Raw genomic sequence first — 12,288 nt, 5'->3', positions numbered from 1 at the left:
TTTGCTTGCGGCTAGAACTCTATTTCTGCATTTTGGGATTTCTTTCTCTCTCTCCTTTCTAACCCCAACCCGTTGCGTGTTTGGCTCGATTGTACTTGTGTAAGGTACAAGTTGTCTGAATCGCATGCAAAGTAAGTGTTTTTGTCTGAGATAGCAAGGCAATCGTAAGCCAGAGAGAGTCAACAACGTTAAGCTGCTGGGCGTGTGCTTGCTTCTCTGATGAACTGTCCAAGGGCCCCAGCAACCAGCGAGGAGAGACCCGGCCGGTTCAAACCATTGGCAATACAGTCAGAGAAACGTTGCCCCGCATCAGCTGTTCACTGTAGCAGCCACACAGACTGAGCTCAGAGCAGCGCTGTGGTGCGAGGAGGGGGACGAGAGAGCAAAAAGCATGAACCAGACCGCTGGAGTAACTACCTCAGCGGGTCAGGCAGTATCTGTGAAGAGGTATAGATAGATAGGCAGGGTCTGAAGACAGGCCTCGACCCAAAAGTCGCCTATTCCTTCTCTCCATAGATGCTGCCTCACCCGCTGAGTTACTCCAGCATTTTGTGTCTACATTTTAACCATGCCTTTCCATTCTACCCAACCACCTGCAAACATGCTAAGCCTTTGCAAATAACTCTCTGCGGTGCACCAGTATCGTTCAAAACTCGTTATTACTTTGGCAGTTAAACTAGAAATGCATCTGTGGAAGATAAGTTTTAAAAAAAAGTTACCACTGTTACTTGGACTCCTTCGTTCTTGGTCGGTTGCCATCCTAAAACTGTAAATATAAATATATATATATATTTTTTTTTAACTTGTAGCTTTATCGATAACTTTAAATCAGTTCGGCGCCTCTCGCGTCCAGCCAGTGAGCATCCGCGTATCAATTTGAGAGTCAATGCCAGCTCAGAGCGAGTACAATCCCGCCTCCCTCGTTTCTTTCCCAATCACCTCCAAATCTGCAGCCGTCCCCGCCTCGTCAGCCAGCCTATTGGGTTAACCCAGCGAGAACAAATGAAGCACAAATATTGCTAACGAGACGAAAACAGTGTATTTCGAATGAGTTGACGGAGGTAGTCTATTTAGAATGACTTGCTGGCCAGAATGGGTCGGATCAGATCAGATCGATTGAAATGAATCACATTGATACAGCATGGAAACAGGCCCTTCTGCTCAACTAGCCCACAATGGCCAACATGCCCCATCTACACTAGTCCCACCTGCCTGCGTTTGCCCCATATCCCTCCAAACCTGTCCTATCCATGTACCTGTCTGAAACTGTTTATTAAACATTGCGATAGTCCCAGCCTCAAATACCTCCTCCGGCAGCTCGTTCCATACACCCACCACCCTTTGCGTGAAAAAGTTCAGATTCCCATGGAATCTTTCTCCCTTCACCTTAAACCTATGTCCTCTGGTTCTCGATTTCCTCCACTCTGGGCAAGAGACTCTGTGCATCTACCCATCTATTCCTCTCATGATTTTGTATACCGCATCCTCCTGCGTTCCAGGGTATTGAGACCCAGCCTACTCAACCTCTCCCTGTAGCTCAGACCCTCTAGTCCTAGCAACATCCTCGTAAAACTTCTCTGCACCCTTCCAGCTTGAAAACGTCTTTCCTATAACATGGTGCCCACAACTGAATACAATACTCTAAATGTGGCCTCACCAACATCTTACACAACTGCAACATGACAATGACTGCTCCTTGCTGTTTTGTATGTGTTTATTCGTTTGTGTCGTCTGTGAAAACCCTATTATTATTAATGTTTAGTGTTTTCTGAGTCATTCGTAACTGTCACTGTATGTCATGTAGTTACTTGTGGGTGGAGCACCAAGTCAAATTCCTTGTATGTGAATACTTGGCCAATAAACTTACTTACTTACTTTAAGTCATTTGCTCTTGTGTACCTTTTCATACCTCTAGTTTCCCTCTCCCCTGACTCTCAGTCTGAAGAAGGGTCTTGACCCGAAACGTCACCTGTTCCTTTTCTCCAGAGATGCTGCCTGTCCCGCTGAGTTACTCCAGCATTTTGTGCCTGCCCTCTCTCTCGGCGCTTTGCCATCCGGAACCATTCAACTGAAAGCTGAGCATTTTTGGTGCTTTCACGACACCATTGTTATCACCCCAACAAGCAGACTATCAGGAATGATCAATATTGACAGATGCAAACAAAGTGGAATTTGGCCTTGTACAAACAGATAACTTTTCCTGCATGAAAGGCCAATCATCACAAAGAACCTTTATCACATGTGCCTGTACTATTCAGATATACCCACTATACGTAATGAACAGAATTGTGAAATAAGCTTGCACCATGGACGTCAGCTGTTACATAGGAACAGCACAGGAATAGATTTTTCAGCCCACAATGTGGGCGATATGGTGGCGTAGCAGTAGAACTATTACCTTGCAGCGCCAGAGACCCATATTCGATCCTGCTACGAGTGCATGTCTGTATGGAGTTTCTACGCTCTCCCCGTGACCTGCGTGGATTTTCTCCGAGATCTTCGGTTTCCTCTCACTATCCAAAGACTTACAGGTTTGGTGTAAATGTTAAAAAATTGTTTGTAGGGTAGTGTTAGTGTGCGGGGATCGCTGGTCGGTGCGGACTCGGTGGGCCAAAGGGCCTCTTTCCGTGCTGTATCCCTAAACTAAACTAAACTAAAACTAAATGTCCATGCTGAACATGATGCCAAGTTTAACTAATCTCTGCCTGTACGTGATCCGTATCCCTCCATTCCCTGCATATCCCTGTGCCTATCAGAAACCCTCTTTGACCATCGACTCCATCTACACCTCACGCTGCCTCGGCAAGGCCAGCAGCGTAATCAAGGACCAGTCTCACCCCCGGCCACTCCCTCTTCTCCCCTCTCCCATCGGGCAAAAGGCACAGAAGTGTGAAAACGCACACCTCCAGATTCAGGGACAGTTTCTTCCCAGCTGTTATCAGGAACTGAATCATCCTACCACAAACCAGAGAGCAGTGCTGAACTACTATCTACCTCATTGGTGACCCTCGGACTATCCTTGATTGGACTTTGCTGGCTTTACCTTGCACTAAACGTTATTCCCTTATCATGTATCTGTGCACTGTGGACGGATCGATTGTAATCATGTGTTGTCTTTCCGCTGACTGGTTAGCACGCAACAAAAGCTTTTCACTGTACCTCGGTACACGTGACAATAAACCAAACTGAACTAAATGCTCCTGTCGTATTTGCTTACACCACCACCCTAGGCAACGCGTTTCAGGTACCTACCTTTGTAAAATACTTGCTTTGCACAATTCCTTTAAACTCTCACCTTGAAGCTATGTGCTGTAGTCTTTGACATCTCCACCTTGGGAAGAAAGTTCTGACAGTCGACTCGTGAAGGTTCACTTGACATTAGATCCCTGATGGTGCAAGCAGGAAAGAACAACTTACACCAGCCTTGCCAACAACCCCACACCCACATAACACAAAGGATTTTTTTGTTAGCCGATGACCTTTGAAGGCTTTTCAGGCCCTGAAGGTTTTAGCACTGAAAAGACTTCTCTGAATAGACACTGAAGAAAATAAACCGACAAAGTTTTAAACTGAATGGCAAAACAAAGTATTGCTGTGTTCAGGCATAGTGTCACAGAGTATGGACACAGGCCCCATTAATGCACAGACCCTTACTGACTGCAGTCAGTGGAGACTTTCAGTCATTCCCAGGTAAGTCCCAGAATATAATTGCCAGCTGCCTGCTCAATTCCATCACTGGACTCCATGTGCAGTGCAGTCTAACAGTGGAGACAGTATTGGTGGGATTCCCAAGCATTTATCCACCAGTATCCCACTGCCTGAGTGCTGGAAATCGGGATGTGCAGCTTGGGACCAAAGAGATGGTGTCTGTGACTCTTATGTATATGTACACATTGGGCAGCGGGTAGAGTTGCTGCCTCTCAGCGCCAGAGACCCGGGTTCGATCCCGACCACGGGTACAGTCTGTACGGAGTTTGTATGTTCTCCCCGTGAGCCGCGTGGGCTTTCTCCGGGCGCTCCCGATGATGTACACAGTGTGAGGGGTGAGGGTGGATGAGATGAGATGAGATGTGAGAGGAAACTGTGTCCCATTCAATCGATGACCGGTGCTGTTGACGCCCCCTGAATGGTATCGTAGCAACGGGGGTGAGGCGGGAGGGAGAGAGGCCTAGCGAAGGCCCCAACCCCCAACCCGGCTCCAGCTCCAGCTCCAGCCCCAGACCAGGGCCCCGGCGGCGGCAGCAGCTCTGGGAGAAAGCGGCGGCGGCGGCGGCAGCGGCAGCGCATCACGGAGGCCTCTCGTCAGCATCAAATGTTGGAGCGGTTTACTTTATGATCCTTCATTAGTATATCAATTTATATTCTCTTAACATACAGGCTCCCTTCATCTCCCGCCCCACCCCAGCGACATACCTGTCTGTGCCCTGAACTCCACTCTTGGTTCTTGGTTTCTTGGTCCTCCCAAAATATTCCAAATGGAATTTAAACTGGAGGTGGTGAAGGGAGGGCTTAAGCCAGAAAGGGTTACATAGTTTATCCAGTTCCATTCCCTGCTCCAACAGTCTCATCGTCTTCAATACATAGAAACATAGAACATAGAAATTAGGTGCAGGAGTAGAGGCCATTCGGCCCTTCGAGCCTGCACCATTCGCCATTCAATATGATCATGGCTGATCATCCAACTCAGTATCCCGTACCTACCTTCTCTCCATACCCTCTGATCCCCTTAGCCACAAGGGCCACATCTAACTCCCTCTTAAATATAGCCAATGAACTGGCCTCAACTACCCTCTGTGGCAGAGAGTTCCAGAGATTCACCACTCTCTGCGTGAAAAAAGTTCTTCTCGTCTTCTCATACGTTTCCCTTCTATAATTTGCCTTCATAAGGTTTGGTTGCTGCGTTAAATCAAAGAAAGATGCAAAGACATCTGAATTTCTCCTGAATAAGGGGATTAATAAAGTCTAATCTAATCTAATCTAATTTTTAATATAGAAACTTACAACATTCTTAAGGGTTTAAGAGGGAACTGCAGATGCTGGAGAATCGAAGGTTACACAAAAAAAACTGGAGAAACTCAGCGGGTGCAGCAGCATCTATGGAGCGAAGGAAATAGGCAAAGTTTCGGGCCGAAACCCGGAAGGGTTTCGTCCCGAAACGTTGCCTATTTCCTTCAAGATTTCGGGTCTGAAGAAGGGTTTCAGCCCGAAACATTGCCTATTTCCTTCGCTCCATAGATGCTGCTGCACCCGCTGAGTTTCTCCAGTTTTTTTGTGTAACCAACATTCTTAAGGGGTTGGACAGGCTAGATGCAGGAAGATTGTTCCCGATGTTGGGGAAGTCCAGGACAAGGGGTCACACAGTTTAAGGATAAGGGGGAAATCTTTTAGGACCGAGATGAGAAAAACATTTTTTTCACACACAGAGAGTGGTGAATCTGTGGAATGCTCTGCCACAGAAGGTAGTTGAGGCCACACAGTTCATTGGCTATATTTAAGAGGGAGTTAGATGTGGCCCTTGTGGCTAAAGGGATCAGGGGATATGGAGAGAAGGCTGGGATGGGATACTGAGTTGGATGATCAGCCATGACCACATTGAATGGCGGTGCAGGCTCGAAGGGCCGAATGGCCTCTACTCCTGCACCTATTGTCCATGTTTCTATTAATCTTGTTTCCCCTGTATTAATGTTGTTATAGTGTCTCGGTTGTTCCCTGCCACACATCCCAAACACCTATCTTATGGTATCAGTTGTGTATCTAATGAGTGATGTTTAATCAAAGAAAGAGTGTGTTAACAAGAGGTGGTTTGGCATTTGTTTTTTTTATGTGGGTGATCTCTGCATTGTTTCCTGTTAAAGAGTTTAGAGTTTGGGAGAGTTTTTTTCAAGCTAGATTTTGTACATCCAGTCTTACATGATCCAGGGTTGCCTGTATCTGTATGCTCAGTGACAGATGATGTCTACGTGATCGGAAGTCTGTGACTAGTGGTGTACCATTATAACGAGGGTTTGCTTCATGGACTGTTCCTTTCTGGGACATGATTGTAACTGTGTGGATGGATTAATGTCAAAACCCAGCAATCTCTCTGCAACTGTTCAGATTGCATATTTTCCCTGACGTGATTTGCTTCCTTGTCGTGGATTTCAGTGTGTTTGACGGCACTGGGCCTGTACTCGCTGGAGTTTAGAAGAATGAGGGGGGACCTCATTGAAACTTACCGTACAATGAAAGGCTTAAATAGAGTGGATGTGGAGAGGATGTTTCCACTAGTGGGAGAGTCTAGGACCAGAGGGCATAGCCCCAGAATTAAAGGACGTTCCTTTAGGAAGGAGATGAGGAGGAATTTCTTTAGTCAGAAGGTGGTGAATCTGTGGAATTCATTGCCAAGTCAATGGATATTTTTAAGTCAGAGAGAGAGTACGGGTGTCACTTGATAAGTACGGGTGTCAGGGGTTATGGGGGGAAGGCAGGAGGGAGGGAGAGATAGATCAGCCATGATTGAATGGCGGAGCTGACTTGATGGGCCGAATGGCCTAATTCTGCCCCTATCACTTATGACCTTATAATTAGTGGATAAACCTAATGACCCTTTCTGTCCATGGCTTATGTAGGCAATTTCAGCACTTTCATTGAGTTTTCTTTCTTAGGAAACAATGCCACCCTCAAATAATTCTTGGTCCTCATCTCAGGATGACAACGAAGGTTCCAAGCTTCTGAGAAAGTCAAAAGAGTCACCGTTCATTCCAATAGGTATGAGTCTATCTAGGTTTTAATTCATGCAAAAACAGAAAATACTGAAATAACATGGCAGGCAGCATCTGCGAAAGGGGTAAGAGTATAACGTATCACATTAAATTGGATTTTAGTCAGCACAACCATCGTGGGCTGAAGGGCCTGTACCGATGTTGTACTGTTGTATGTACTATGTGCAATACTTGTGGGAACAGATCTGTCACTGTGCTAGGCTGTTGTGGGGATGGGTCTGTGTGTGTGTGTGTGTGTAACACTGGGGTACAGTACCGGTGGGGACAGGTCTGTCGCTGTATGACCCAGGGGTGAGGTGAGAATCCAACTGACTGGGTTGTGAGGGGGCTGTGGGAAGCATTCTTGCTCCTGCTCACGAGCTGTTCAGCACACACTAGCTTCAGCTTTGTCCTCATGTTACCTGGTCCTCTGAAGGACCTGACTTACAGCCATTAGGTTGAGAGTGCAGATTTGCACATGAGCTCGGGTGTATATTGAATTGTAATCTGTCTCCTGCCAGTTGTTGTGCTGCTATGGGAGGTCTCTCAGGATTGTTAGTTCTAGGAACAGAATTATGCCATTCGGCCCATCGTCTACTCCACCATTCATTCATGGCTGATCTGTCTCTCCCTCTCAACCCCATTCTCCTGCCTTCTCCCTATAACCCGACACCCGTACTAATCAGCCATGATCATATTGAATGGCGGTGCAGGCTCGAAGGGCCGAATGGCCTACTCCTGCACCTATTTTCTATGTTTCTAAGAATCTGTCAATATCCATCTTAAAAATAGCCATTGACTTGGTTATCCACAGCCATCTGAGGCAGTGAATTCCATAGATTCACCACCTTCTGACTAAAGAAATTCCCACTCGTTTCCTTTCTCAGGGTACGACCTTTTATTGTGAGGCTGCGACCTCTGGTCCTGGACTCTCCCACTGGTGGAAACATCCTCTCCGCATCCACTCTACGTGCAGGCCTCTCACTATTCGACTATTTGCGCGTTGTGGGGTTGGAGCCGGACGGGCATGACATAATACTCCCTTGCATCCATCATAGAAACATAGAAACATAGAAATTAGGTGCAGGAGTAGGCCATTCGGCCCTTCGAGCCTGCACCGCCATTCAATATGATCATGGCTGATCATCCAACTCAGTATCCTGTACCTGCCTTCTCTCCATACCCTCTGATCCCCTTAGCCACAAGGGCCACATCTAACTCCCTCTTAAATATAGCCAATGAACTGGCCTCAACTACCCTCTGTGGCAGAGAGTTCCAGAGATTCACTACTCTCTCTGTGAAAAAAGTTCTTCTCATCTCGAATGGCGAATCCAAGTTTTTTGATGCCCTGTGGTTTTCCTCGAGCCAGGTATCGCCGGATGTCTTGCTGTTGTGGTGCTGGGTTTACAAAGACTGCGCAAAACAGAACAGAAGCTGTCGGTACATCTCATCCACATGAGAGTGGCTGGTCAAGGCTTTGTGGTGGGAGCGATTACGTTGGGTAAGAGATGAGTATTCAATGATCCCATTCCTCGGGCTGCCACAGAGTTCTCCACCAGTACTCAACGGGTAAAACACAAAGCGCTGAAGTAACTCAGCGGGTCGGGCAGCATATCTGGAGGACGTGGGTCGGCGATATTTCGGGTCAGAACCTTTCTTCAGACTGATTTTAGTAGGGGGAGAAAGCTGGATAAGAGAGGTGGGGTGGGGAAAAGCCTGGCTGGTGACAAGTGGAGCAAACAAAATGTGTAGAAAGATGCTGGTATATACCGAAGATAGACACAATGTCTATGTTTTATGTCCCTCCCCAAGAATTCACACTTCACTCCTTTCTCTTTTCTGTCACCTTTTTGTCTCATTTTCATCTCTACCCATCTGCCATCTCACCTGTATCCACCTATCACTTAGCGGTAGACACAAAGAACTGGAGTAACTCAGCAGGTCAGACATCTCTGCAGAATCCGAAGGGTCCCGACCAAATAGGCCACCCATCCTTTTTCGCAAGAGATGCACGGGCAGGTAGGACACTATACTATTCTGGGTCTCCTCCACGGCCAGAGCGAGCAACACCGGAAATTGGAGGAACAGCACCTCATATTCCGCTTGGGGAGTCTGCATCCTGGGGGCATGAACATTAAATTCTCCCAATTTTGTTAGTCCTTGCTGTCTCCTCCCCTTCCTCAGCCCTCCTGCTGTCTCCTCCCATCCCCCAGCCTTCAGGCTCCTCCTCCTTTTTCCATTCTTCTCCCCATCAGTCTGAAGAAGGGTTTTGGCCCGAAACGTTGCCTATTTCCTTCGCTCCGTAGATGCTGCTGCACCCGCTGAGTTTCTCCAGCTTTTTTGTGTACCGTAGGTGGGACATGTTGGCCAGTGTGGGTGGAAGGGTCAGTTTCCACACAGGGACTCCATGACTCTCTCTTATCAGTCCTTCAGCAAGTGAGCAGAGTGGAGTTGGAAGTCAGGACTTTTAGAAGCAGTTAAATCCAGATACCCTGTTGTAACAGCATAGTGGTAAATGTTCTGTCTTTTCTAGGTGTCGTCTACTCCATGTACAATGATTACTTCAGGAAACCTCGACATGGATAGCAATCCTTGGAAAAAGAGGACTTGTTTTCGAATTGGAGTCAAGCCTCGACTTGCCGTGGATTTCAGAAGCATGGCACATACCTCACGGCGAGGGCTGGCGTGCACTGTGTTTCCAGCGAGTTGAAGCTTTCAGTAAAGCTTTCTTCCTCTGGTCTTCACGACCACACACAGTTGTTTGAACCTTATTACCACGACCATTGAGCAGCTCGGTGCTTGGTGATTGCACTACTCAGAAGTGCTCAAACATCAGTGTGCTATCAAAGGTTTTCATAGGGGGAAAGAGCAGCTCTATATACTGCACAATATCCTTCATCGCACTGCTTCCACCCTGTCCTGCAACTTGATTTCCCTCCTCATACAGAGCTCTTCCTGCTGATATAACCAGTTGCTCCAAGTTTTCCACTCAGCCCCTGCGGGGTTTTGTACATGACTCTAGGATGTTCCATGCACGTGGCTTCCTCTCCCTTGGTTAATGCTGTTTTGTCAGGACCCACTTCAGTGTATCCCTCTTCATTAATGTTGGCCTTACTAACTCTTATATAACTGTAGCATGACATCCCCACTTCTATGCTCAAAACGTAGGTGGCACAGCGGTAGAGTTGCTGCCTTACAGCACCGGAGATCCGGGTTCGATCCCGACTATGGGTGCGGTTTGTACGTTTTCCCCGTGGGTTTTCTCCAAGATCTTCCGTTTTCCCCCCACATTCCAAAGACGTGCAGGTTTGTAAGTAAATTGGCTTGGTGTATGTGTAAATTGTCCCTAGTGTGTCTAGGATGGTGTTAATGAGCAGGAATCGCTGGCCGGCGTGCCGGTTTCCACACTGCATCTCTAAACTAAACGTACAGAGGCCAATATACCAAAAGCTGCCTTATCTACCTGTGATGCCACTTTCAAGGAGCTAAGTACCTGCTCTCCCACATCCCTCCCCAGAGCCCTGCCATCCACTGTGTACTTGAGGGGCAACTTTTTCCACAGGTGGGTATATGGAACAAATGACCAGGTGGGGTAGTTAAGACAGGTACTATAACAGCATCTAAAATACATTGGGACAGGCACGTGGATAAGAAAGGTTTAGAGGGATATGGGCGGGTGGGACTGGCTGAAGGGCCTGTATTAATCTTTGAGTCAACAAAGTTATTTGACACCAATCCAAATAAACAATTCAACAGGACATAGAACAGAGACTTGAAATGGTTCTCATCCATCATCATCTTTAACAATGGGTATACATGAACAAAAGGTCACCATGCATCACTCCCAGCACTATTAAAGTGAACATCATGAGTCAGCACACACAACCAGGTGTGAAATGTCATGTTTAAACGTTACATTGACCTGTTCAGACAGGACCAGGACAAACACGTCCAATTCCAGTCACCGAAACAAAATGCCATTCTGGAGCTCACACAGATGTAGTGGTGCCAACCTCGGTTTCAGAGCAAGCTAACACGGAAAATTGGGATTCTCCCTAATTGGGAATGAATTTCAGAGAAAGACTCCAGAGCAGTTTATAGAGGTGATGCCACACACCGCCAGACTCTGGTTCGATCCTAATCGCAGGGGCTGTCTGTGTGGAGTTTGCATGTTTTCCCTCTTGACTGTGCGAGTCTTCCCCAGGTGCTTAGGTTTCCGCCCACAATGCGGGTTTGTAGGTAAATTGGCACCAAGTGTGGATGAGAAGGTGGGATCACCGAGAACTAGTGTGAATGGTGACCAATGGTCAGTGTGGACTCTGTGGGCGTTTCCACGCTGCACCTTTCAATCAGTCAAACACTTAATTAATCCATACCAACATGGCAGTGAGAAGTGCAAATTACAGCGGAAAGGCACATTTGATGTGATGAAAATCTTTATCAAGTAAAACTAACACTTACAATGGGCTTGCAGAGGGAAGCGGAGGCCATTTAAATAACGCTGGTTGCAATTCCTTTTAACTATGGATAGTACAGTGGCAGGATTTGCAAAGCTTGAGATCCAAGAAACCCGTGCTAAACCCGAGACATGACTAAAAGTCAGTTAACATAGTTTATTTAAACCAACCAGGGGAGATGTTATGGAAACTCAGCCTTTCAAAGGATGGGTAAGAGTGAAGAATAGCCTTCATCCAGATCGATCTGGATAGTTAATCCTATCATTTCCCCAGAGACCTGCAAGAAGAAATGATCAGGAGAATTGAAATGCCCTTAAATTATGCTCTGCAGCACTACATGCATAAAGTCTTAGAGAGAAGCCAGCCTACTTGATTTTTTTATTGACAGGAGACTTTTGAACCGAGGGAACTTGCTCAGTCGAGACCATGATTGGAGTGATACGCTTTTGCAGTGCGATCACTTCAGACTGATACTATTTGTCAATTCAATTAGTGTGCAGTGGAGTTCCGATTGCAAGATGAGTTTAAAACGTTTGGCCAATGGCTTAGTGTCCAAGGTTCCTTTGAGCTGGGAATTACAACCCATAAGGGCAGTACAGTGGTAGAGTTGCTGCCTCACAACACTCAGAGATCTGGTTCGATCCTGACTATGGGTGCGGTCTGTATGGAGTTTGTACGTTCTCCCCGTGACCTGCGTGGGTTTTCTCCAGCTTCCTCCCACACTCCAAAGATGTACAGGTTTGTAGTTTAATTGGCTTTAGTAAGTTGTAAAAAAATTGTCCCTTGTAGTCTGAAGAAGGGTTTCGGCCCGAAACGTTGCCTATTTCCTTCGCTCCATAGATGCTGCTGCACCCGCTGAGTTTCTCCAGCAATTTTGTGTCCCTTGACCTAGGTATGGTTAGTATAGTAAGAGTGTACGGGATGATCCCTGGGCGGTACAGACTCGGTGGGCCCAAGAGCTCTGTATCACCAAAGTAAAGTCTGTGTTCTAGCTTGTGGATACAGAATACTCATTTCAGCCAAAAAGTGCATCAAGTTTAGGACCTGGTGGTCTACTCTCGCACCTACTTTCTATGTTTCTATGTACAGTA

The 12,288-nt window shown here is 46.8% G+C and overlaps 2 protein-coding genes across 3 annotated transcripts in view; one reads left to right on the top strand and one right to left on the bottom strand.

Annotated features, from left to right (window-relative positions):
• Nucleotides 1–888, bottom strand: part of LOC129714775 (cysteine sulfinic acid decarboxylase-like) — a 28,194-nt gene extending 27,306 nt beyond the window's left edge. The window contains 1 exon segment of the mRNA XM_055664611.1: nt 720–888. Within this exon segment, the coding sequence (XP_055520586.1) occupies nt 720–759 (40 nt within the window). The 5' untranslated portion in view covers nt 760–888.
• Nucleotides 889–1,190: 302 nt separating this feature from the next.
• On the top strand, nt 1,191–9,492 carry LOC129714776 (HIG1 domain family member 1C-like). 2 transcript variants are annotated; one of them, XM_055664612.1, is made up of 4 exons: nt 4,073–4,314; nt 6,645–6,747; nt 8,110–8,241; nt 9,274–9,492. In XM_055664612.1, exons 2-4 carry the CDS (start codon nt 6,651–6,653, stop codon nt 9,324–9,326), a joined length of 282 nt encoding a protein of 93 aa, XP_055520587.1. In that variant the 5' UTR covers nt 4,073–4,314; nt 6,645–6,650; the 3' UTR covers nt 9,327–9,492. The 2 variants fall into 2 exon arrangements, with proteins under 2 accessions (XP_055520588.1, XP_055520587.1); XM_055664613.1 differs by lacking the exons at nt 4,073–4,314; nt 6,645–6,747 and adding an exon at nt 1,191–2,531.
• Nucleotides 9,493–12,288: the final 2,796 nt, after the last annotated feature.

Source organism: Leucoraja erinacea, chromosome 40, assembly GCF_028641065.1.
Source record: "Leucoraja erinacea ecotype New England chromosome 40, Leri_hhj_1, whole genome shotgun sequence".
Lineage (NCBI taxonomy): Eukaryota > Metazoa > Chordata > Chondrichthyes > Rajiformes > Rajidae > Leucoraja > Leucoraja erinaceus.
This window is presented reverse-complemented; position numbering and strand designations above follow the sequence as displayed.

Bases quoted from the DNA above. Each gene is read 5' to 3' on its own strand.
- LOC129714776 (XM_055664612.1), top strand. From the start codon at position 6,651: ATGCCACCCTCAAATAATTCTTGGTCCTCATCTCAGGATGACAACGAA. The intron at 6,748-8,109 runs GTATGAGTCTAT...TCCTCGAGCCAG, and splicing joins GTCACCGTTCATTCCAATAG to GTATCGCCGGATGTCTTGCT. The intron at 8,242-9,273 runs GTAAGAGATGAG...TGTCTTTTCTAG, and splicing joins GGTGGGAGCGATTACGTTGG to GTGTCGTCTACTCCATGTAC.